The sequence below is a fragment of the Panicum virgatum genome, chromosome 2N (genome assembly GCF_016808335.1).
Source record: "Panicum virgatum strain AP13 chromosome 2N, P.virgatum_v5, whole genome shotgun sequence".
Classification (NCBI taxonomy): Eukaryota; Viridiplantae; Streptophyta; class Magnoliopsida; order Poales; family Poaceae; genus Panicum; species Panicum virgatum.
Window position 1 is genome coordinate 4,843,825 of NC_053146.1, and position 25,561 is coordinate 4,869,385.

The following is a 25,561-nucleotide window of genomic DNA, read 5'->3' on the forward strand; positions in this document are numbered from 1 at the left end:
AGTTGAACAATAGTTGTCAAATAAAACCGAAATATACTGCATCAACTTTTTCGCGAACTAAACACACCTAAGTTGTATTAAACGATGAAATCTGTGAAGATGAGCGAAAATCACAGAAAACTGAACTGGTACATGCTAGTGGTTTTTTATCAATAGGTTTTTTTAAGAAACATTGTTTTACGAATTTTTTTAAGGAACATGCTAGTGGTTACTATAGTACGAATTTTCTGCACTCAAGCGTGGGCGTTGAAAACCATTTCAATCATGCCATGGCCTTGGTGCGATTTCTCCTTCTTTGACACGTGCAGCGCAGTGTGCAGATCGAGCCCACGAGCCCACCACCCAAACCAGACCGTGGTGGGGCAGTCAAGGCCCACGAGAGGCCCAGCCGACACAGCGCGTGCCACGCGGCTGCACCGTCGCCCGCCGCGCCCACGCGCACGCGCTCACCGACGACGCGGCGACGCACGTCACCTTCGTCCGGCCTTCTTCTCCCTTCCACCCGCCCCCTTCTCCGTTCTTTTAAGGACCTCCTCGTTCTCGAAGCTGCTGCACTCGTCGCTTGGCTCCCCTCCCAGATCTTACCAACCGGCTGAGTCCCAGTTGATCTCTACCCCGCAGTGCGCCGCGAAGGGCAACTCCGCCGCCGTTGCCGCCGGATCGTTCGTTCTTCTGCCTGATCTTTCAACGAAGGCGCCGAATCCTCACCGCCAACAAGGTCAGAACCCAAGAAACCCCTCCTGTACTCGTGTACTGTACTTGAGTTCAATCGATCGGTTTGCTAGGATGCTAGTTTTGCCTTGCAGCAGCTTACGCGGTAATACTTACGTGCAGGCATCACTGACTCTGAGAGCACTCAGTTTGTTCAATAAGGTTCGACTAGTAGGTGCAGTTGTGCAGCACTTTCCAGCTTGCATCGACTACCGAGCCAATTCTTTAGATATTTGCTTTGTTGTACCTGCTCCAGATTGCATTAGCCTGATCCAAGTTTGTATTTATATCAAGATTGCTGGGAAAAAAACTACTAAATATGAACTTGATTATTTATGAAACATGTGCAAAGGCCGGTTTTGTTATCCCTTGGATGTGTCACATTATCTTTGTGTGAATATTGCGAAACAGTTGATAGAAGAGGACCATACATGGGGCATAGATCAATCTGCTTAGCAGATTATCCTGTGGAAAGAATTTTTTGCCCATCAGTCAGTGTTCTGTGCGAATATGATTCTTCACTTTGTGCAAGTCCATTTGATATTGACTAAAACTTGTAACTGCAGGGGGCTCGGTTGCATCAAAGATGGAAAAAGATAAAGAATCTACCAAACTGAAGGAGGAGGAGAAGAAGTCCAAAGATGAGATCCATCTCAAGATCAAGAGCAAGGACAAGTCATCCAGAGATGAGGGCGAGAAGGAGGTCGAGATAGAGATCGAAGCCAAGTTTGTGGAGAAGGAAGAGGTCAATGACTTGGGAGACAGTGCTGGGTATGCGGGCAAGGGTAAAGAGGTGAAGAAAGACAAAAAGAAGGAGAAAAAGAAATCAGAGAAACATGAAGATGAGCATAAAGATGACGAAAATAGTGAGGTGAAGAAGGATAAGAAAGAGAAAGATAAGAAAAAGAAGGAAGATGATGAAAATTCAGGAAAGACAGAGAAAGATAAGAAGGATAAGAAGGCTAAAGACAAGGAAAAAGAGAAGGATGGTTCAGAGTTCAAGGGTTCAAGTGATGAAAAACAAGAGAAAATCAAAGATAAGAAAAAGAAGAAAGATGATGAAGATGCAGGTGATGAAAAGAAACATAAGAGCAGAAGCAAAGATAAGGATAAAAACACCAAAGACAAGGATGAATCGGAGTCTAAGGGTTCAAGCGATGAAAAACAAGAGAAAGGCAAAGACAAGAAAAATAAGAACAAGAAGAATGAGGAGATGAAACATAAAGAGAGCCAGCTGGAGAATAAGAGTGGTGAAGGAGCTGCATACTCAGCGCCCCGGGAAATCAAGCTAACAAATGATGTACCACGGAAGGAAGACATTGGCAATGAAGGTGCAGAAGTTGAGAAGAAAAACAAAGAGAAAAAGGACAAAACTGACAAGAAGGAAGATGGTAAGAAGAAAGAGAAGGATGGTGTTGATGATGATGACGGCGAAGGCAAAAAGAAAGATAAAGAAAAGAAAGAGAAGAAGGACAAGACTGACAAGAAGGAAGATGGTAAGATGAAAGAGAAGGATGGTGGTGAAGATGAAGAAGGCAAGAAGAAAGACAAGGGCACAAAGAAGAAGATTACTGATCCGGCAAAACTGAAGACAAAACTGGAAAAGGTTGACGCCAAGTTGCCAGACCTACAAGCTAAGAGGGAGGACATCATGAGGCAGCTGAAAGAGCTGGAAGAGGGCGGCAAGGGAAAGACCAATGAAGAGATGCCTGCACTGGTGCAGGAAGAGAAGGGAAAGAACACTGAAGGTGTGACTGCACATGTATTGGAACAGGGTGTAGAGAGCAAGGTCAAGGAGGAGAATCCTGTTGCTTCAGCGTGATTCTGGAGCTCTTGAGGATGTTCATGCAGCAAACTCTGATCTGGGCATATGCACGGGCCTTTCACTGTGTAAAAGGCACATGCATACATGCATCTTGAGTTGTAAATGGTATGCAATACCTGGGTCTGTGTAATTTCTCTGTGTAGAAAAGCATGCTTGAGTGGAGTGCGAGGGTATAGGAGTGCAGTGCACCCACCTCCAGGGAAAAAAAACACTAATATTTTTCTATGTGAATAAGACAAACACACGGATGTTTTTTTTGTATAAAGACTCAAACTGATCCTCTTGTGAGAAACAGTCTCAGTTCCATTGCTGCAAGTATGTCGTCCTCAGTTATCTACAGCTATGATCACTCAACACAATTGTTATATTCAGATAGCCGAAATTTGCAACTTCTGATGATACCTGCTGTCTACAGCTATGAACCTCTCTTCTCTTTGAACTTTGGAACATGACGACATGAAGTACCGTGCAATAACCTTATCTACAGTGATTTTACACAGCTAAGGAAAGTTGGTGAAAACAGGTGCTGACTTGGATTGGTTCTTCATTTGGAGCTCAGCAAGCTCTCCAAGTACTTCTCCACATTGTCCAAGCCACAGAGCTCCTTCACCACGGGCATGATGGCAGGAACCTCCAGATCGAAATGAGATGGTGAAGAAGGTCCAGAATCAGAGGATTGGGGTTGCTTCCTTGCTGCTCTAATTGCTTCTCTTGTCGCACAGTGCACCGAAGCGGCAAGAAGCAAAGGTGGCTCCCCAGATGCTGCAACAAAGGACTCCAGTTAATAACATATGCTGAAACTTGTACATGACGCAATGCTTAAGGAAAACCAGAAATGTCATCCCCGAGAAGTGTGAAACTAAGTGTTCCAAAATTCCAAAACATACATGTAGTGTAGTGTTTACACAACGTCACGTATGCAGTATGCTACACCCCCTGAATTTTCTTCTTTTTTTTGCAAGAGTGTATCCAGTGTACTGTGTACACAAGGGCTAATGTTGGAAACCTTAAAACTCCATCAAAAGTCAGATGTATAAGTTTTCAAAACTCCTGAAAAAAAATCACAATCCATAGTCGATGACATGTTACCACACTGCACAAAATTTCAGTACCAAACTCCATGTCATTTGTGAGACGCAAAAATCACAAATGTCAGATACCTATACACATACAAATTATCATTTTTGTATCTCCCAAATCGTGTGGAGTTTGGACTTCAAATTTTGCATAGCATCATACCATAACCTCATCTATGGATGGTGAGTTTTCCAAGATATTTGTAAACTTATAGATATGACTTTTGACAAAGTTTTCAACAGCTAGCCGGTTTTCGACCAGCTATGCTCTCATTTTTACAGCAATGTTTTTTGTTGACAGTTACTTCTGGGTATTTTTGGATCAGAGCACAATGCACTTTACGCAAATTTGGATCTTGGTACTACTGGGAATAATTCTCTACCGATATATACAACAAATGATATCTAAGAAATTTGCCAATTTGTTTTGGACCTGCAAAACATGTTAGCTCAGCTGCAACCAATTAAAAACATAATCAAAGGTGAGAAACTAAGCACCTTTTGAGGAGAGCACCCGTTTTTTGTGGAATCCACTGTTAAGCAGCTTAACATTGAACTGTTTTGGGATAGTGTCCACAGTTGGGATCTTGTATGTCCATGTCCCGTCTGAGATAACCAATCCGTCTGAGTTGGTGACATATTCCTCGCTCATGAAATAGCCAGTTCCTTGAACAAATGCCCCTTCAACCTGAAATATGAAAAGTAAAGGTCAAAGTTGACAAACATGAAAGTAGCCCCACAATGATATATTACAAGATACTTCGATTATCGCTAAGCTGTCTGAAAATATTGACACTTTTCCAAGTTTAAATTAAAGATATTAGTTTATCACCTGATATCTGCAAGTGAGTAATACTTCAGATCATCAACAAAAGAAACAGAGAAAAGAAAACAAATCTGCAGATTTCTTAAGGCGAAAAAGAGCAATATAAATACGGTCAAACACATTATACCTATTGGAGAGAATAATTGTCTTGTATTCCTCCAAACCCTAGAAGGGTGGGATATATAGATCCTATACACGGGTCTCTAGATGGGCCTCTATATATGGGCTCACATATACACCAACACCCCTCCCCCCCCCCCCCCCCGCAGTCTGAACTACCGGCGCAGCGGTGTTCAAGAGTGGACAATAAGAAAGCCAACACCCCGCCGCAGTCTGAACTACTGGCGCAGCGGTGTTCAAGACTGGACAAGAAGATAGTACAAATAGAGTATAAAGGGCAAATACCCCGCAGCCACAACTAGCTACCGGCTACGTTGAGGCTGGAGCGAAACTCCGAGAAGGTCGAGGAGGGCAGTCCCTTGGTGAAGATGTCAACAAACTGGAAGGTACTCGGAACATGGAGTACCCGAACATCGCCGATGGCGACTCTGTCGCGCACGAAGTGTAGGTCGATCTCCACATGCTTCGTCCGCTGATGCTGGACGGGGTTGGTGGAGAGATACACGGCGCTGACGTTGTCGCAGTAGACGAGCGTGCTCTTGGCGAGCGGGCTGCGGAGCTCCGCCAAGAGCTGTCGTAGCCAGGAGGCCTCCGCCACGCCGTTAGCGACAGCCTGGTACTCCGCCTCAGCACTGGAGCGGGAGACAACCAGCTGCCGCTTGGACGACCAGGAGACCAGGTTGCCGCCCAGGAAGACGGCGTAGCCGGAAGTGGAGCGACGAGTGTCCGGGCAGCCAGCCCAATCAGCGTCGGTATAGACCACCAGCTCAGCAGAGGACGAGCGGTGAAGCACCAGGCCGAGGTCCACAGTGCCACGGACGTAGCGGAGGAGACGCTTCAGCGCAACAAGGTGTGACTCCCGGGGATCATGCATATTGAGACAGACCTGCTGAAAAGCGTATGCGAGGTCCGACCTGGTGAAGGTGAGGTACTGCAAAGCGCCAGCCAGACTCCGGTAGGCAGTAGGATCGACCACAGGATCACCCAGATCAGCAGACAGCTTCGCCTGAGTGTTGACAGGAGTGGAGCAGGGCTTGCAATCAGTCATCCCAGCCCACTCCAGAATATCGAGTGCGTACTGCCGCTGGTGAAGGAGAAGGCCAGATGGGCGAGGCTCAACAGTGACGCCCAAGAAGTGGTGGAGCTGATCCAGATCTTTCATAGCAAACTCCTGCTGCAGAGAGGAGATGACACTCTGAAGCAACTGCTGACTGGAGGCTGTGAGCACAATGTCATCGACATAGAGCAGCAGATATGCAGTCTCATCCCCACGGCGGTAGATGAAGAGAGACGTGTCAGACTTGGTCTCGGTGAACCCCAATGTCAGCAAGAACGTGGCGAACCGAGAGTACCATGCCCGATGAGCCTGCTTCAGACCATAGAGAGACTTGTTGAGTCGGCATACCATATCCGGACGACTCGAGTCCACAAATCCCGCTGGCTGAGAGCAGTAGACAGTCTCTGACAGAGTGCCGTGAAGAAACGCATTCTTCACGTCCAGCTGGTGCACAGGTCAGGAGCGCGAGAGCGCAAACGAGAGGACTGTGCGCACAGTAGCAGGCTTCACCACTGGGCTGAAGGTCTCATCATAATCCACACTAGGTCGCTGAGTGAACCCCCGGAGAACCCAGCGAGCCTTGTAGCGCTCCAGTATGCCATCAGCCCGACGCTTATGCGTCCAGATCCACTTGCCAGTCACCACATTGCAACCAGACGGACGCGGCACGAGGTCCCACGTCCGGTTGGCAAGAAGAGCCGCGTACTCCTCTTCCATCGCGCGACGCCAGTGAGGATCCGCCAAGGCGTCGCAGACAGAGGAGGGTACCGGAAAGACCCGCGGCTCTCCCTCGGTGGCGGAGAGAGTCGCGGCTTGAGACGCCATCCGCCGAGTCACCATGGGATGGATATGCCGAGGATCCCGATGGACGACGGGCGGGTGGTACACCGCCGGCTCGGCTCGAGAGGGAGCCGGTGGAGGCGGCGGCGGCGACAGCTCCGGTGGAGGCGTCGTAGGAGCTTCCGGAGCAGGAGGCGGCGCCGGTGTCGGCACCGAACGACGCCGGTACATCTGCACAGGCTCAGCGTACCACGGCGGCGCCGGTGCCGGCGCCGAACGACGCCGGGACACCTGCATCGGCTGAGCGTACCGCGCAGGTGCAGGGAAAGGCACCGGGGCCGCGCGTGGCGCAGTAGGAGACACCGGGTCCGCGCGCGGCACGATCGGAGGTCCGGGGGCCGCACGTGGCGCGACTGCGGGCACTGGGGCCGCGCTCGGCGCAGCAGGGATCACCGGGAACAGTGCCAGTGTACCGGGAAAACCTGCAGGGAAAGGACAGACAGGAAAAGGTGGCTGAACCACCGGGTCAGTCGGAAACAGAGACTCCAGCTCGGGGTCAGGAGAAGGTGTGGAGGAGGTGGAGTAGGAGAAATCCGACTCGTCAAAGACGACGTGTCGGGAGATCAGGACGCGGCGAGAGGTGAGGTCAAAGCATCGGTACCCCTTGTGGTCAGGGGAGTAACCAAGAAACACACAACGAGTCGAGCGGGGCGCTAGTTTGTGAGGAGCAGTGGCGGAGGTGTTAGGGTAACACGCACACCCGAAGACCCGAAGGTGGTCGTAGTGAGGAGGGGTACCGAAAAGAGCGTGGTGTGGAGTGGGAGCAGGAGAAGCAGTGGACGGAAGACGGTTGAGCAAGTAGGTGGCGGTGTGGAGGCTCTCAGCCCAGAAGCGCGGGGGCAGAGAGGCCTGGATCAGAAGGGTGCGCACGACGTCGTTCGTCGTGCGAATCATCCGCTCAGTCTTACCGTTCTGAGGAGAGGTATACGGACAAGACATACGCAGCTAAACACCCCGAGAGAGAAAGAAAGAACGGGAGGTGGAGTTGTCGAACTCCCGCCCGTTGTCACACTGGACGGCCTTAACGGTGAGGCCGAACTGAGTGTACACCCAGGCAAAAAAGTGGAGGAGGGTGGGGAAGGTCTCAGACTTGGCGCGCAAAGGAAACGTCCAAGAGTAGTGCGAGAAGTCATCGACCACCACCAGATAGTACTTATAACCAGAAAGGCTAAGTACAGGAGATGTCCACATGTCACAGTGAACAAGGTCAAATGCATGCGTCGCATGCGAGAAGAAGAAAAAGGGAGCCGAACATGATGACCGAGCTGGCACGCATGCCAGAGGGGCTCAGCAGGAGCCCTAGTACCAAGAACATCGGTACTACGACTGAGCTGAGCCAGAACGTCGCGGTCAGGATGACCAAGACGGCGGTGCCAGGTGGTGGAAGACGGCGTCACGGCAAAAGCGGCAGACCAAGACGGCCAGGGCGAAGAAGAAGGCGAGAGTGGTGCAGCGGAAGAAGGAAGACGAATGGTGTAAAGGGGCCCCGTGCTGTCACACCGGAATAGCGGACGCCGGGAGGCCGAATCCTTTATGGTTAGGCCAGAAGAATCAAACTCGATGGAACAAGAATTGTCAACTGTAAATTGACGAATGGAAAGAAGGTTATGAACCATCTGAGGAGCAACAAGGACATTGGGAAGACGAAAGGAGCCAGGAGCAGAACCCACGACGGTGACAGGAAGGCAAGACCCGTCACCAACCATGATGGAAGTAGGACAAGAGGGGTGTGGGGGTCGGACAGAAGAGAGGATACCGGCATGTGGGGTGGTGTGGAAGGAGGCACCCGAGTCGGTGATCCACTCGGTGCTGTCCGGCGGCGTCCGCCCCATGGCGCTGAAGGACTGCGCCAATGCGGCCTGGTCCACCCCCCCCCCCCCCCCGACCCTGAAACGGCCACATCGGGATGCGCCCTGGCCATGGGGCGATGAAGGATGGCCAGGGCGTACCTCCAGGGCCAGGAGCAGGAATGGGAGCCGGGGTCGAGGTCGGAGTGCCCCGACGGCCTCCACCAGTACCACCAGAAGGAGCGCTGCCAGCACCACCACCACGTCCGCCCCGACGACGACGCCCGCGACCTCCTCCACGTCTGGGCGGTGAAAGGAGCACCAAGGAGGGGGGCGGTCCGGGGTCCAGATCTAGAGGGCGGAGCCTGGTGGGAGGACAGAGCGCCGTGCTTGGTGGAGGGGACGACGGGCTGAAGATGCTCCCAAGCGAAGACAGTCGCACGGACGCGCTCCTGAGCCGCCGAAGCCGCGGACGTGGGGGTGAGGAGGGCCGCGGCGAGTGTAGCTTCTGCCTAAGCAACTCGGGCGACAGTCGGCGGCACCGCAGGCGTTAGCAGGGGCGCGGGCATCGCAGAAGGGAAGGCTGCCGTCGATCCGGGTACCAGGGGCGTGTAGGGCAGCCACGCGCCCGAGGATCCGGCTGCAGAGGCGGGGAGGCCGGCCTGGGAGCCCGGGGACGGCAGCAGCGGCTGCAGAGGGGCGCCGTCGGGGACAGGGACGTCGGGGGCAGGGACGCCCGCGCCCTGCCCGCCCAGGGCGGCGTCAAGGGCGGCGGCGGCGGCGCCCCCTGCCCAGGCACCAGATCGGGCGGCGGCAAGGGCGGCCGGCCGCGGACTAGGCACGCGCCAGGCGTCCATGGCGGGGGCAAGGACGCCCTGCCCGCCCTGGGCAGCGTCAAGGGCGGCGGCGGCGGCGGCCCCTGCCCAGGTACCAGATCGGGCGGTGGCGAGGGCGGGCGGCCGCGGGCTAGGCGCGCGCCAGGTGCGCGTGGCGTCCAGGGTGGCGGCGGCGCGCACGGCGTCCAGGGCGGCGACGAGGACGGTATCCCCTGCGCCTAGGGCGGACGGGCCGGTGGCGGCGGGCGCCGTGCCTGCGCCCCCCGCGGCCGGGGCGGCCGGATCCGCGCCCGGATCCGCGCCCAGGGTGGCCAGATCCGCCGGCTGCGGGTGGGGCGCGCCGTGCAGAGGCTCCACGACGGCGAGGGCGGCTGCGGCGGCGGCGGGCCATGGACAGCCTGCACAGAGGAGAACGCGCCGCCGGGAGCAGGGGACCCGGTGCCATGGTGCGCCTGGAGCAGAGGAAGGGGGTGGGAAGGAGGAAAGAGGTGGAGGCGGCGGCGCCGGCGGCCGGCCGGCTATGGAGCCGGCGGTGGCGGCTGCTGCAGGGGAGAGGGAGAGGAAGAGAGAGGCTAGGCTAATGATACCATATTGGAGAGAATAATTGCCTTGTATTCCTCCAAACCCTATAAGGGTGGGATATATAGATCCTATACATGGGCCTCTATATATGGGCTCACATATACACCAACAATACCTACCTGCCCCAAGTCCACGGCAAGGGTTTAAGCTCTGGCCACAGTCGTATATAAGATCACTTCGCAAAATAGTGGTGGCCCCAGTGAGAAGATCAATCTCAACCTGCAATGTTGAACGAACATATTAACATGGCCATACACATTTAAATTGTTTGCTATCATCATTCTATTGTCTAGAGCAGTGTGTATTAAACCAGACTTAAGTGTTGAACAAGGATACCTCACTAGCAGCTGCTCCATAGTTCAGATAAGAACCAGAAGGCCCAGGAATGTAGTATTCTCGTGCTGATAGGTCCACACCAACCATTTTTGCCTGCACATTAGTGAAGCAACAATTCATATATTGAGCCAATTAAGTTATAGATGTGCAATAGCACTTGTAATGTTAAAAGGTGGTAATGCATAATTTCCTGAGCACGCGCTTGTTTCCATACGAAAGACAGATGGTCAAATTCTGCTACATCAAGTGGATCAAAGAAGAAGGCAGTTCCCTACAATTGGTAAGAAAGGAAGTAACTAATAACCTTGGAAATAAGTTCATCCCATGAAAGGCTGCTTTGCTTTTCTTGAAATTGCTCCTTGACTGATTTCAGCCTGTCAACCAAGATATTGCAGGCAAGACGAACTGCTTCGCAGCTAGATTCTGATGTCGTACTCCCTGAAGTCCACCCTCCCTGTACATTGCTCAATGTATCCGCTTGAATAACTCTTATTCTGTCCAACAAGTCTTGACTTCCATCAGTCCACAATTGTCCAAGACCAAACGCTGCCATCTGCTTCACTTTTGTCCAAAGCCCCTGGCCTAACTCAATGCCTCCAACTTCAACAGCAATAGACCCATCATTAAGGATAGACACTTTTCCAGGTGTCGGTCGAGATAATACTTTGTGTACAATCGGCACAAAAGAGAGGCCTCGCTTTTTCCATCTGTTATTTTTGTTGAAAGACTGGACTATTTCAAGACGGTGCTGGTAGTTTTCTGATGCAGTCAATTGACCACATATAGAGGGAAGTGTATAACCCATGCCATCTTCACTGCAGTCACTGTAAAACAAAGAAAGGCTCTCAACTGTGTGAAGATTTCTATGCCTAACCAAATTAGCATCAGTGGAGAGTGCAGAAGCAACATGCTCAACTATAGCTTCAGCAACGTAAGAGCCTTGTACTTCCCCAGGCCCGCGCATCGCAGATTTTGTTGTGGTGTTTGTTTTACAGATCTTTGCTTCATAAGAAAAGGCACCCCAATTATATTTCTTCAGTGCCTCGATGAAATTGTGAGGAATGATCGGGCTAACATCTTTTGTCATTCCTGCATTTATGAACAAATCTATATGCAAAGCAGTGATCTTTCCATCTGACTTGAATCCAACTGAATAGCATATTTTCATGGGATGCCGACCTCCACTCACTATCATGTCGGTCTTGCGGTCCAAATACATTCGAACAGGACGATGCAACTTAAATGCTGCAAGGGCACAAGCAGTCGCCACCTGTAGTAAAAGAAATTCATATGATGAGTGCTCCATTGAAAAAAGTCAAAAACTACTAGGCTAAGTGACAACAGTATAGAACAGACCCATTCAACTAATCATCATAACAGTATCATGGATGCACAAAAAAGAAAAGAAAAAGAAAACACAGCATGATTAATGATTGCTCTATACATTCTTACAAGATGAAGACGTGTAGATAATTACCCTATTGTAGTTACTTATACTTACAGGTTCTGGTTGTCAAGATAGTTACCTCAATGGTTTAGAGGGCATGAAATAGATTTTTTTTTCTTTTTAAAAAATATTTTGAAAGAACGTCTTGTAATACTCCTATAAATTTTTGCTATGTTGATTATCAGACATAATAGACATGAACATAAAGCAATACTTGTTTGTTTACCCTTTGTGCTCCACAATAGTGCAAACTACAAAATATAGACTGGTAAAGAGAAAGAGAAAAGTAACATGTTTCCAGCATTTTAAGCATGGATTGCTATGAGAGACTATGGCTTGAGACTTACAGGCAATGATCTAACAGCTTTTCCTCCAAAGCCACCACCAACTCTTCGAGTAATAACACGAACATTGTGAAAAGGTAAACCAAGGCACTTTGCAATGACATTTTGTGTTATCTCAGGGCATTGGCTTGAGCTATACACTACCATGCAGTTATCCTCATCAGGTATGGCCAGAGCAGTTTGTGTTTCCATGTAAAAGTAGTACTGAGAATTAAGCTTCACCTGCGAAAGGTGTTTGTTAGCTGCAGAACATTATTTTAACGATATCAAAGATATATCAGAAAAATATGCCCACTAAATTTTGCTCCCCTGTAAGGATCTATCATAGGGTTATGTATGCCACACAGAAAAGTTAGCCAAGGTAGAGCATAACTAAATCAAAATAAAAGGAATATAAAAGGCACAAGTACTCAATAAAAGCAGCACTTTAGGCACCAATGGTGGGCCAACGCAGAACATACTATATTGCAAATTCGTCAGATTTCATGCCACATGTGGAAAACCACTCGAAGATATTTATCATTTATGTAACCAATGGCTAAGAATGCTAGTGCACAAGCACATCCTGTTTCTACTTTACATTAAAATATATGTATCCACACTTTACATTAAAATATATGTATCCACAGTGCAAACTGATGCAGGAAGTGTACCTCAGCTGAGTAGATTTTCTGATCTGCTTCTGCCATCCCTTTTGAGAAATCGCCAATCTTTTGGGGAAGAAGAAAAGGCGGGGTTTCAAAATAACTGCATCTTCTTACAGCATCCTCTATCGATAAAATTGGAGCATCTAAGTTCTCAGTACTGTAGTCAACAACAGCTTGTTTTGCAGCTATATTGGCAAACCTTTGTGTTTCCGCAATCTATGCCAAAAAGATTCAGGATAGCTGAGTATAACTTTGTGATGGAGGTAGCATTTTCATAAACAAAAATTTCATTATCAGTAGTCTCTAAATCCAAAACTATCACTACGAAAGCCATACCACAATAGCAAGAGGTTCCCCAGCACACTGAGTAACTGGATAACCAAATAGAGGTTCAGGTCCAAATATAGTGCTGGCTCCAACATTGCTGCCACCTTCTGGGATATCTTTAACAGTGACAACTCCCAATGTATTAAGCTGCTTGAGAGAAGGATCGAGTTCTATGCTCCTCACATGGGCTAAAGGTTTTGTGCTATATATAAATGCTCCATAAAGACAGTCCTTGGGAGAGGGAATGTCATCCACAAATATAGCCTCACCTACATATATTGGTTTTGTGTCAGCACTCAGGACTGTAGTTTTGCTTTCCAAAAGAACATATGTTAAAAGGTTGACAATGATTAAATAAGCCACATAACTAAACATGAAAAAGAGAGCATGAATGTTCCACATGTAATCCAAAAGGGCATATAGGAAGATAAAGCAAGAAAGTAAATAGCATCAACAAGGCTGCAAGCAAATATAACACACTACATTATCCAATTGCAACCCAGCCTTTTAAATAGATAACTTCCAATGATATTCCACAAAAGTAACATCCAGAATAAGTAGCATTCGCTCGATGTCTACATGATTTTTTGGATCGGGTCGTATGGTTTTGTTCCAGAGATACTTCAATAAATATGATAAATGTTACAAGGTCTCACACTATGACAAATTCGTGATGGAGGTAACATTTTCAAGACAACATGTATTGTATGTGCCAAATGTCGCTTAATGTATCTCTGGAGGGAGTGATTATTTAATAGTACTGTAAAGTCCATACCAGAGGCTTGGAGTTCAGCTCCAACTTTCTTCGCTGGTATGCCAACTGGGAGATAGTCTTTATTGATTTCAATAATCTGATTTGAATATTCAAGGATGCGATCATTGCTATATGAACCTAATTTCATATTATTTATCTTCACCGAAGCATCAACATGCGCATCGGGTCCACAAATTGGATTTCCATTGGTGCCAGAAGGTACAAAGCCATTAAGATGAACGGCCTTTTGAGGCTTCAATGTGTCTTTGGTTACTGGGTAAAGAAAACTAAACAGAAATGCAACTGCCAAGCTTGATCTATATGCAGCATGTCTTGTGCCTTCTTTAGGAACAATTGTTTTCTTGAGAAGTGTACATGCTTCAAGCAGTACCGATGCAGTAATGGGTTTACCCACTAACAGTTTCTCAACATTGCTAGCCCGGATGGCATGCTGGGTTCCATATGCACCAAAAGCCAGACTTAGCTCTCTCAATATTAAGCTGTTTGAAGTTCCATCTGAAGCAACTTGAGCCAAGAAAGCAGCATTAAGATATGCAACTGCATTGCCAACAGGGCGTGGAGAAGCTCGGTATGTCTCAAATAGCACAGAAGTTCCTAGTGTACTTACTGCCTTATCCATAGTTCTATCACCAGATAAAGCACCAGTGGTAGTCTGATGAGGAATGTAAATGCTTAATAGCAGTGTCTTGTAATCACAAGGTGGCATCTGCAGGAATTCTTCCAACATGACAGTCAGCCTTTTCGATGACACCTGCATGCATATTGACGAACTGGCAGCAAGAAGGATTGTTGCGATGTCAGAGGCAAACTGGTCCCTCTGTGCCATTATCAGATTTCCACCCAAGCTCGCTGTGTTGCGGACAAACGGAGAAGCCACCTTTTCCATGTGATCAGCAATCTTACAAAATATTACATCATTGCAGCCACCAGCTTCTCTTAAAGCCTCAATTGCTCTGAAAATTGATACAGCAGCTCCAATTTCAACACCCTTGGCTTCCTTACTAACTAAATTCAGTTCCGGGATGCATCTCAGGTCAATGTACCTATCATACACCTCTGCCTCTCCGTAAACGCCCGAAGCAGTGTTGCCCGCAACCACCTTTGTTCTACTTTTGCCAAACAGCTCAGAACCTACCAGATTATAGTACTCCTCCACACTCCGAGGCCGGTCCCAAGTGCTCCCTTCAATCAATGCCGGTGGCGTGCACCCTTCAATCCCAGAAGAAGCTCTGATCTCAGTCTTGAGGAACTCCGGGAAGACACCGATAGTCCCCTCATCATACCGCGGCAGCTTGGAAGCATGGGCGCCCCCCTTCCTCCAGAAGGTGTTGAGGCCCAGGTCCTCCAAATCAACGTCGGCCGCGAAGCTCTTGCAGGCGTCGGCGATCGGGCGGTACCCCGTGCAGCGGCAGAGGTTGCCGGCCACTGCGCGCTCCGCCTCGGCCGCCGTGAGCCTGGCGGACCTCTCGGGCGGAGGCGGCCTCCCCTCGCCCTTGGCCTCGGCGCCTGCGAGCGCGGCGGCGAGGGACATGCACACCCCGGGCGTGCAGAAGCCGCACTGCGTGGCATGGAACCCCGCGAGGCGCTCGTGCACGGCGTGGCCGCGGCCGAGCCCCTCGGTGGTGGTGACCGCGCGGTGGTGGAGCCCGTGCACCAGCGTCAGGCAGGAGCTCGCCGCGGCGTGCGACACCGCGCCCGACGCCGCGTCGTAGGTGGAGAGCAGCACCACGCACGCGCCGCACCCGCCTGCGGAATGGGCTCGAGCTCGTCAAGCTCAAAAAATCCCTGAACTGAAACTCTGAAACAGAAGAGGTGGTGGTGGAAGGAGGAGGAGGTGGCGTGCCTTCGCCGCAGCCGAGCTTGGGGCCGGTGAAGCGGGTGCGCGTGCGGAGGAACTCGAGGAGGGTGGCGCCGGGGTCCACGTCCCCCTCGAGGAGCTCCACGCGCTCGCCGTTGACCGCGAAGACCACCGCCGCGGAGGACGGAGCGGGCACGGGCGAAGCAGCAGCCGCCATCGCGCTGCGGTGCGCGGGAGAGAGATGCGCTGCCGGTGCCGGGCGCGTGCGTGGTGGCGGAACCGGATTCCCATCTGGGCGGCGCCCCGCGGCTTGCTTATCTACTGCTCCTACTCTACGCTACTACCCCCGCCACTCTCGCTCGCCCGCCCGGCTTCGCAGGCGGGGTCGCTGTCGGCTGTCGCCGCGAAATTCCAAGCGGGAGGAGCCGACCGACGCTGACGCGGGCGGGCCGGCGTGTCGCTCGCCGAGCGCCCCGAGGGTGACGCGGCGGGGCTGCGCGAAGGCGACGGGCGGGCCCCGCGGGTGTGGCGCGGGGTCATGTGCGTGCGTGGACTGATCGGCACGTGGGGGACGGCCGGGTGACGCCGCCGAAGGGTTATCAAACGGTTTAATAATTCTGGCGTGTTTAGTTGTTTTGAAAAAAAAATTGCGATGAAATATTGCTAATTTGAAATAATAAATGAAGTCTATTTATAAAACTTTTTGCACAGATGGGTTGTAAATCCCGAGACGAATCTAATGATGCTAATTAATCTATGATTAATTAATAATTAGTAGATGGTTACTGTAGCATCACTGTTGCAAATCATGGATTAAATAGGCTCATTAGATTCGTCTCGCGATTTACAGCCCATCTATGCAAAAAAATTTATAAATAAACTTCATTTAGTACTACATGCATGTGTCGAAACATTCGATGTGACCTTTTTTTGCGTTTACGGGGTTTATGGGATGGGAACTAAACATGACCTTACTTAAATAATTTAAGGATTGGATTATAAAAGTTAAGCTCCGGGCACATGCCGTCGCTACGACCTGAGAATATTTTGATGGCCGACCGCCCGACGCGATGGCAGCTCCTATCGGTTCTTCACCTCTCGTTGGTTTTCTTCAGCGAACTTTAAAATGCGCAGCCATGTGCCCTGCTGGAGTGCTGGTTTTGCTCGAAGCTAAACAAACAAATCGACCTTATTTTTTTGTTATAATATGTTTATACTACTTATTTTTTTTGTTATAATATGTTTATACTACTTGACATTAATATTGTTGCGAGACAATTATAGACCCATGAATTTATTATCAAACTAAATGAGCATCGGGTTGATCTCAATTCTCGAGTGAGAATCTAGGTTCATAGTTGAAACAAAAGTCAACTTAGAGTGTAAATAATAATTTTGATAGTTCATGGACCTATGTGTGAATGTAAAAAAAATGGACACCGGATTTCAAAATCTCCAAACCCAACCGCATTGCATATAAGAGACCGGTTGGCATCCAAATTGTAAAGCACCTTGCAAAAGTTAATAAGATCTTTAGCCCTCAGTGGAAATATTTGACAAAATGTTTCGTTACACACCTGCTTAGTTGCTTTAGCAAAGAAAATGACTTTTCCGCACCAAAAGATCCAAGAATAAGATTGTAACCATATAACAGTACTCTATGCAGCACGGATACGGATACGCGTATCGGTATCGGAAGGATACAGATACGTGGATACGTCAAATTTCTGCAAAAGTTAAAGGCACAAAGGTGTATCGGAGTATCGGATACGGATACGCGGATATATATTGGATACGTGATACGGGGTCAAGTTGAAGTATCGGGGTTATATAGGCAGTACTACTATAGAATCTAACAACGTACATAATTACCAGATACTGCCATAGTTAATTTAGAGACTGTTTCCAAGTGAAGTCAAAATGTTCGCAAGGTCCTAAAGTCTTTTTGACTAGCAGAGGGACTATAACTGCATGTTTTGTCTGAAAACGTATCAGTCCCTTCAGTGCTGCCTTCCGTCTTAGTAATGAAGAAAGAAGGGAAAAAGGTTCAGACAAGAAGGGATAAACTAAAAACAAGACAACTCCCAAAGTAACATGTCCGAAGCAAGTCAAACCTAGCGATATCAGAAGTAATGGACCCTTTGCATAATTGTATTCCTCTCAGAAGTAACGGTCCCTTTCTCTAATTCTTTTATAATCATAGTATCTGATACAGAATTGGACATACGACAGTCGAAGCTTTCCATTTGCAAATTTTAACAAAACGGAAATTCAAAAATTACGATGATTCATAAGAAAAATTAAATCAACTTTTTTTACTAACTGATTCTTGTGACTCATCAAGTGTTAGCAGAAATTCTTCAATTATGGTTTTTTTTTACATAATTTGCAACTTACTACAGATACTCAATACCCTGCTTCTGTGATTTGGATCGACCTTCATACTCCAATTTCACTCCCAAGCTTGCAGTAATAATCCCAACCTTCAGCCTTATCTTCCCCCCATGATATCCTGAATTTCACATCCATACAATGCTCATTACTCACCACCTACAGATCCACAAAACTCTGTTTCAGTGACTTCGATTGACTTCCATGCTCCAACTTCACACACAAGCTTGCAGTAATAATTCTGAACTTTAGCCTTATCTTCCCCATGATTTCCTGAATTTGCTCATTCTCTGGATCTTCCATAGGGTAGCTGCTCAGTAGTGCAGCCATCTGCTCAAGATTCTTCTTCATGCGATCCGAGAATGCATTGTGGTTGATGTGAGCTGCTGCAATCCAGACGTCTAAGCAGCTCCGGTAGAAGCCCAGTTCTTCCCCTACCTGAAAACCCATGTTCAGACCAAGTTTCCTCCCCTCTTCCTTTCCTGATACCAAACCAGCGGCGTAGCCAATCCTGAAACCCTCTTGGTAGTGTGTCTCATCTATGAGCACTGATGTTTCAAGGAAATCATCGAATTTCTGGTTCATGGTACAACCTACAATCCCCTGGGAGGATTAATTCCAAGAAGCCTGTTTCGTAAACAAGAGAAATTTTAAAACATGTATGATGCATTTTTCTTTTCTACTATGATGCAGTTCCATGTTTCAACTTTTTCAGCCTCACTTCCTGCATCCCCTAAAGACAGTAAATACTAGGGATACTGCATCTGAAATGGGCGAGATATAAGCTTCACAGTCCAAAAAAAAATCATTTAAAACCAAGCACCAAACAGAGGCATAATAAAAGGGAGACATATCCTATGCAATCGGCTTACCTGTGCAATCATGCAATCCGCGAATACGAAGCATCCGATCTCAATCCAACGATCGCTGCTATTTTGCACTTAAATCCCCCCACCTCATCAGTTCTGCTCCTGTTCGCGACGCGCAGAGGACTTCTCGGCTTCCTCGCCGGTATCGCCTTTCCCGCGCCAAATCCAGAGCAGGTAGAAGAGAAGCTCCGGAACGCAGCGACGTGGTGCGGGGCCCGCGCACCCGCGCGCCATCCCAACCACCGGCCGGCGAGCGAGGATGGAGCAGAGGAGGGGGCGTTGCGGCCCCACGGCTCGCCATGGCCGCGGAGGACTCTGCCAGCGTCGTCGCCATGGGAGAGGGAGGGAGGGCAGACGGGCGCCGCCGTCCATGCGAGGCTCCGCCGCCGGAGCCCACGAGGAGGCGCGGCGGATGGAGCAGGGCGCTCGAGCAGCCCGGCCGCCCCGGCGCCGCCTTGCAGGCCCGCCCCGCCCCGGGACAGCAGCCCCGCCGCCGCCGCAGCGCCACGCCGCGCCACCGACGGTGGCGGAGGGCCGCGCCGCCACCGGAGGCCATGGACGCCGCCGCGCGCCTGGATCCGGAGGCCAAGTCCATCGTGCCGCGCCGCCAAGGCCACCGTGCCGAGCCGCCATGGCCACGAGCGGCAGGGGCGGAGCGCGGAGGCCACCAGATGGGGAGGGAGGAGGAGGCCGCCTCGCCTCGCCATGGCCGCCGCGGAGGAGGTCCTCGCCGCCAGCTGCAGGGCGCGCGTGCCGAGCTCGCCGCCAGCTACAGGGCGCCACTCCTGTTCGAGCCCGCCGCCGCGCGCCTACTCCGCAGCCTGCCCGCGAGCGCCGGCGTGGGCCACGCCGCCATAGCGTCTGCGCGTGCGTCGCCGCCGCGGCCCCCGCACACGCCCGCCGCTGGCTCGCCGCCGCGGTGCGCAGGCTGCCGCGGTCTCTGGCGCGCACCAGCCGTCGCGCGCCGGCCGTCGCCCGCGCGAGAGGGAAGGGAGAGGGAGGGGCGCGCCTGGCCGGATCCCGGGCGTGGCTCCTCGGCCCGGCCACCGGCAGAGGGAGGAGGGGGAGGGAAGAGGGAGGAGGAGGGGGCCGGCCCCACTGGCGCAGCAAGGAGGCCGAGGAGGAGCAGATCCGGCCGCTTCCGCCGAGCTCGAGGCGGCCGGTGCGGGGCCATCGATGCGAGAAGTCCTCCGCGCGTCACGAACCGGAGTGGAGCGATACCTGGGGTACGGTTTAACGATTCGATATCATCGAGGGGGTGTTTAGTAAGTATTCAAAGAGAAGATTGCTGATGAGGTGGGGGGTTTAAGTGCAAAATAACAGCGACCGTTGGATTGAGATCGGATGCTTCATATTCGCGGATTGCACGATTGCACAGCTAGGCCGATTGCATAGAATATGTCTCCTAATAAAAGAAGATCGGCACAGACTTTCTGATCTCATTTGGTATAGACTAATACATTGACAAATCACAGCACATGGGGGAGAAACCGGTAGGCGCTAGCTTATCAATAGGAAACTAAAGTGCATCCGGATAGCGAAGCAGGATGCAACGATGCGGTTGTGCTGTTCTTGGTGAGTTGGAAGGACTCAATGCGTGGAAGCAAACAGTGAGATACCATCTCACTATCCACCCCGGAACACCTAATCCAACAGCAGTCACGGCGTCGCCCAAAGGCGGAACCTGACCGCGAGAGAAGAGCGATGAGGCCCCAGGAATGAAAAGAAACCACGAGACTTACAGCTGCTGCGCCGATGAAGATCAGCAAAGGCAAGGGTGGCGACCGAAACCCAAGTCGCCTTTCTCCGCTTCGCCTCCTCCCTCCTCCCTGGCCCTCTCCTCTCTGGCTGAGCCTTCGTCCTCTTCCGGCGACTACGAAGCGGCGGCGGCAGTTCGTTAACCTGGGCTGTTTCCCGGTAATTGGGCTTCCGAAAACAAAGCGTGTGCCGCGGCCCAAAATAGGATAGGGCCTATTTCAGCCCAGCCCAATAATACTAATCGGCTAAACTAAACCACTAGCGTTTGCCCAGGCAGTCACAGAACCCCAATCCAGGCAAATCCCCACAATGGCGTCGCTGCTGCGCCTCCCCTCGCTGCTCTCGCCGTCCAAGCCCCTGCTCCGACGCCGGCTGCCGGCGGCGAGGCTCGCGGCCCCTGCCACGTCCAGGAGCCAGGCCTCGGCGGCTGCGGGCGCGGCGGCGCCGGCGGCCTCGGAGACCCGCGGCGGGGACAGGGAGGGGCAGGTGACGCCGCGGTCTGTGGACTTCAACGCCTGGTACACGGACGTGATCGCCGCCGCCGAGCTCGCGGACTACGGGCCCGTCAGGGGCACCATGGTCATCCGCCCCTACGGATACGCCATCTGGGAGGCTATCCAGGTCAGTGCTCCTGTGCCCCTCCTTCCCCACGCGCTGTCCTGCGTGCCTGCTTCTGCGTTTGCACGCTTAGATGCCTCTGGTCGTTCGATTGAGGTTCGCATTTCTGATGTCTGAATGAAGTTACCATGGTTACGGGTGTTGCTGCCTGCGTAGTAAAGATAGAATCACTGTGTTAACTCTACTCGCTGCTGTTGATCCATACTTGTGCAGTTTGACAAGTAATAAAGCATGCTTGTGGTTATAGAGTGTAGGAATTGGTGGCAACTTAAGTACCATTTACCAGAAGCGCCCTTTTGGCATTTTATTGGCTCCTAGTGTTTTTGTGGAATACTGTTTGGAAATTCGATGTAAAAAATGTGGCCATTTTGTGCTGTTGGTTTGAAGTTTATGCATTTCTGTACAGTGGGGTTCTTCCAGTCATGCAGTGGAGTGAATGGGAGCTTCGTTACGCATAGTGTTACAAGTTTTGACATACTATTTAGCTTGAAACTTGAAAGTTCCTCTTACTCTAGGATGCTTTTTAGTGTTCTTCTTCAATGCCTGAATGTTTTTGTTGTTTATTTATTGCAGGATTATCTGAATGTGAAATTCAAGGAAACAGGGCACAGCAACATGTACTTCCCTCAGGTTCGCAAACCTTGGCCTATCTGTTTCTGATATTCTTTTTGTGGGCAGGATTGAGTGCTAAAGAAAAGGTGTTTATAATCAAATAGTAAAAATCTGTTAATGCAACAAATTCCATCTCACACTGTTACTAGAATCTGGAAAGGTTTGTGCATAAATGAAGTTTGATAAAGTGTAGTTTATGCTTCTGAGGGTGACATATACTGCAACCTTCTGAAGAATTATCGTAATCATATACATAATTTACTCTTTATTAGATGTATATAGCTGTATTTGACTTGTATAAGTCTTGTAATTGACTTTACTTGTACTCCAAGCCTATCCCCCCCCCCTCCTTGGGTGTGTGGTGTTTACCCCAATCATACCTCTCTACACTCTTGAATTGTCGAATGCTTATGCTAGCTGCTGTTAACATTCTCTTGGATGCTAAAAGATACTTAACTTGTGAAGGAACAAAATGGCAGATCAAAGCTGACTTTTGTCATTGTGATGATAAAATTTTGTTTTGACACCTGGCTGGAGTTCAGCATAGTAATGGAAGCATGCTCCATATATCATAGCATACACAGTTGCAAATGAACTCTAGGAAAGTCGATATATAGTCTTTTATTCAGAGAAAGTATTTACATGTGGTCATATTTGATGTTCTAGATCCATCTGTGGTATGGTCTTCCTTTTAACTAGGTCTCTTTGTCATACATTTGCCCAGTTTCATGTTACTATTTGTTTTCATTAAGTGATTGCCTCATGCTTTATCTGCATTGGACTTCACAGTTTCCACTTCCTTATTTGTAGTTTCTTATGCTTGCCCCTTGTATTGTGTCAGTTCATTCCATACTCATTTATAGAGAAGGAAGCTAGTCATGTCGAAGGGTTTAGTCCGGAGCTTGCACTGGTCACCATCGGAGGAGGAAAAGAACTTGAGGAAAAGCTTGTGGTAATACTTTGCTATAGTCTTATACTCTTATGGGTAAATTAGTATAAACTTCATTTTTGTTGGAAACAATGAATTTCGAATATTGATGGTTAGTGGCTTAATGGTATGCAGTATGCCTACTTTACTAGATTGCCTCTAAAGCTGAACCTTTTGAACTTCTGTTCTTGAGGGCTTTGTAGGTAAGACCAACAAGTGAGACCATTGTAAACCACATGTTCACCAAATGGATTCAGAGCTATCGTGATCTTCCTCTCATGATTAACCAGGTATCTTTGTTGGCAAACTTAGATTAGTGGAGGCCAATTATCATTCATGGTACTAAATAGTTCTTATTATCCTAGTGGGTTAATGTGACAAGATGGGAAATGAGAACAAAACCATTTATCCGAACTCTTGAGTTTTTGTGGCAAGAAGGTCATACAGCCCATGCTACCCTTGAGGAGGCAGAGAAGGAGGTCTGTTTTCTCATTTTCCAAGTATTTGTTACTTGTGTCATTGAATTCTGAAAACCATGCATTGCACAGGGACATTCTAATGTACTACCTCATCTGTTCCAATTTTATTGGTCTGCAGGCAATGCAGATGATTGATGTGTATACCAAGTTTGCCTATGAGCAAGCTGCAATACCAGTCATTCCAGGTAGGAAATCAAGAGTGGAGACATTTGCTGGTGCTAATCGGACCTACACAATAGAAGCTATGATGGGTGACAAGAAGGCCTTACAAGCTGGGACTAGTCACAACCTCGGCCAGAACTTTTCGCGAGCTTTTGGAACACAGGTTTTTTTTATTAACCATCTTCACGTTCTGCATGCTTCATGTGCTGGATCCATTTTATACACATCGGTTTGTTTGTTATGGCTGCTTAGACAACTTCAATTTTCAAATTTCATAAGAATCATTCACAGGGATTGCATTTGGTTCCTTTCAATTGTTTCTTATTTCCAGATATTGTTTCAGCACTTGATGACAGTTTTTTTTTTCATCATCTGCAGTTTATGGATGAAAATGGTCAAATTGAACATGTCTGGCAGACCTCTTGGGCTATTAGTACCCGGTTTGTTGGTGGGATTATCATGACCCATGGTGATGATGCTGGTCTAATGCTTCCTCCAAGGATTGCACCCATTCAGGTCTCTCTTTATCTCCCTCCTGTTGATCAATTTACTTGCTTCTATATGCACAGGGCCCTTCTATCTGATTAATCTAGTCTTCCCTTCTTTGTTTCTTGTGCTAGTATTAATCTTTACCATACACGCAACTGTGCAATCTAATAATGTTCCTCTTTGATTCAGGTCGTAATAGTACCTATATGGAAAAAGGGTGATGAGAAGGCTGTTGTTCTGGAATCTGTAGATTCAGTCCAAAAAATACTCAAAGAAGCTGGAATTAGAGTCAAAGTGGATGATTCAGAGCTGCGGACACCTGGATGGAAGTTCAACCATTATGAGATGAAAGTAATTGCTTCTGCTTTTATTGTTGAAACCCTGATTCTTTGTGCTCATTCTGTTTATGACATTGATATCGTATACTTCCATCATGAAATTCCATATTTATATTAATCAGATAATTTATCAGCCTGTGTTGTATGGCTTATGAATATGGCAGATCTACATCAAAATCTGCTTGAGAACATTAATCTATTTTGGTAGCATGTATTTGCTTCATTCATTTACGAAAAATAATGTATTTTGGCTATGCCAATTATAATGGGATTGGTATAATCAAACAAAATTAAGATGCAACAGTTAACTTTCTGTATGTAGTTTTGTTTTGTTTATGAAATTTGGGATTTGTTATAAATGAATCAATCTGGATGGAGTTTATTTTTCTATGCATTCATTTATGCAAGCCAGTTTCTTACATTTCCTTGTATTGCTTTTCACAGGGGATTCCTGTAAGAATAGAGATTGGCCCTCGTGATGTCACAAATAATAGTGTTGTGGTTTCTAGGCGTGATGTCCCTGGAAAGCAAGGAAAGGAGTTTGGAGTGTCCATGGACCCTTCAATATTGGTGAACCATATAAAGGGCCGTTTAGAAGATATACAAGCATCCCTTTTACAGAAAGCCATCACATTCCGTGATAGGTATTTGTTTTCAATTCAAGAATATCTTATCTTAAAGAAGTTTTTTTTTTCAATCCTATGTCGATAGCTTCTTGATTGCCATCTACAAACCAAGCTTATCCATGGGTACAAGTGCTTTAATGCTACCATAATTGTTTGTTACATATAAATTACAGTTATCTTGCTGGTACATGTTAGAGAAGGTTCCTTTCAAGAAATGTTCCTTTAAATCACTGCCTTTGCACTAATGCATTTCAAAGAATACTCCATTCTGAGCCAACAGAGTTCGTTTGTACTCTTGCAGTAACATAGTAGATGTAAGCTCATATGGAGAATTGAAGGAAGCCATTGCCGAAGGGAAGTGGGCTAGAGGGCCTTGGTCAGCTAGGTATGTTAACTTTGGTAAACCATGTCTATCACCATTTTGTTCTTTCAAATGCTATATACATTTTCTTGTTGTATAACATACAGTAGCCATTATCTGTTGAATGTTGGCAATTTGATTGATCTATGGTTACACTTCAGCGATGCTGACGAACTGAAGGTGAAAGAAGAGACTAGCGCCACCATCAGGTGCTACCCGTTCGAGCAGCCAGAGGGCACCAAGAAATGTTTCATGACTGGCAACCCCGCAGAGGAGGTTGCAATTTTTGCAAAGTCATACTAGGTCATCTATGTGTCTATCGGGTTTTTTTTTGCAAAGTCATACAAGAAAAAGTCATACCAGAGACAAAATGAGCCTTTTTCTCTCTTTTTAAGGATTGGTTACCCTCTGTTTCTGTAAAGTTTGCATTAACCACGGTTCATGTACTAGCTAGCAGTGTATGCTTGTACTGCCGATATCTTTCTTGTAAATTCGATAAACAATAGGCCAATTATGTGTAACCATTGCAAATTGCAATCCAATCTAAGCAATGAAGCTTGTTGCAAGTTTTCTGTAAGTCTCACTTCCAACAAATT

At 48.6% G+C, this 25,561-nt stretch overlaps 3 protein-coding genes and 1 pseudogene across 4 annotated transcripts; 2 read left to right on the forward strand and 2 right to left on the reverse strand.

The window, feature by feature from the left end:
• Positions 1–519: 519 nt before the first annotated feature.
• On the forward strand, positions 520–2,793 carry LOC120659407 (DNA ligase 1-like). The gene is made up of 2 exons (XM_039937537.1): positions 520–718; positions 1,278–2,793. Exon 2 carries the CDS (start codon positions 1,298–1,300, stop codon positions 2,531–2,533), a length of 1,236 nt encoding a protein of 411 aa, XP_039793471.1. The 5' UTR covers positions 520–718; positions 1,278–1,297; the 3' UTR covers positions 2,534–2,793.
• Positions 2,768–15,656, reverse strand: LOC120659406 (annotated as a pseudogene). Its single transcript, XR_005668995.1, has 10 exons — positions 15,380–15,656; positions 13,537–15,282; positions 12,771–13,030; positions 12,441–12,650; positions 11,791–12,009; positions 10,301–11,266; positions 9,997–10,089; positions 9,780–9,879; positions 4,111–4,300; positions 2,768–3,298 (listed from the first exon to the last, which is right to left on the reverse strand). The product of XR_005668995.1 is annotated as an indole-3-acetaldehyde oxidase-like (transcript).
• Positions 15,657–17,604: 1,948 nt separating this feature from the next.
• On the reverse strand, positions 17,605–20,483 carry LOC120659410 (protein LTO1 homolog). Its single transcript, XM_039937540.1, has 3 exons — positions 20,337–20,483; positions 17,949–18,352; positions 17,605–17,797 (listed from the first exon to the last, which is right to left on the reverse strand). Exons 2-3 carry the CDS (start codon positions 18,308–18,310, stop codon positions 17,731–17,733), a joined length of 429 nt encoding a protein of 142 aa, XP_039793474.1. The 5' UTR covers positions 18,311–18,352; positions 20,337–20,483; the 3' UTR covers positions 17,605–17,730.
• Positions 20,484–20,629: 146 nt separating this feature from the next.
• LOC120659409 (proline--tRNA ligase, chloroplastic/mitochondrial-like) lies at positions 20,630–25,542 on the forward strand. The gene is made up of 11 exons (XM_039937539.1): positions 20,630–20,973; positions 21,544–21,600; positions 22,424–22,534; positions 22,714–22,800; positions 22,876–22,989; positions 23,108–23,314; positions 23,530–23,667; positions 23,830–23,991; positions 24,423–24,622; positions 24,906–24,989; positions 25,127–25,542. The coding sequence occupies exons 1-11, from the start codon at positions 20,662–20,664 to the stop codon at positions 25,266–25,268; spliced, it is 1,614 nt and encodes a 537-aa protein (XP_039793473.1). The 5' UTR covers positions 20,630–20,661; the 3' UTR covers positions 25,269–25,542.
• The last annotated feature ends 19 nt before the right edge of the window (positions 25,543–25,561 follow it).

Excerpts from the sequence above, each read along its gene's own strand:
- LOC120659407 (XM_039937537.1), top strand. The coding sequence starts at position 1,298 with ATGGAAAAAGATAAAGAATCTACCAAACTGAAGGAGGAGGAGAAGAAG.
- LOC120659410 (XM_039937540.1), bottom strand. The coding sequence starts at position 18,310 with ATGAACCAGAAATTCGATGATTTCCTTGAAACATCAGTGCTCATAGAT. Across the intron at positions 17,798-17,948 it reads AGAATTATTACTGCAAGCTT|CTTGGGAGTGAAATTGGAGT; the intron begins GTGTGTGAAGTT and ends TATTACTGCAAG.
- LOC120659409 (XM_039937539.1), top strand. The coding sequence starts at position 20,662 with ATGGCGTCGCTGCTGCGCCTCCCCTCGCTGCTCTCGCCGTCCAAGCCC. Across the intron at positions 22,535-22,713 it reads AACTTGAGGAAAAGCTTGTG|GTAAGACCAACAAGTGAGAC; the intron begins GTAATACTTTGC and ends AGGGCTTTGTAG. Across the intron at positions 22,801-22,875 it reads TTCCTCTCATGATTAACCAG|TGGGTTAATGTGACAAGATG; the intron begins GTATCTTTGTTG and ends TTATTATCCTAG.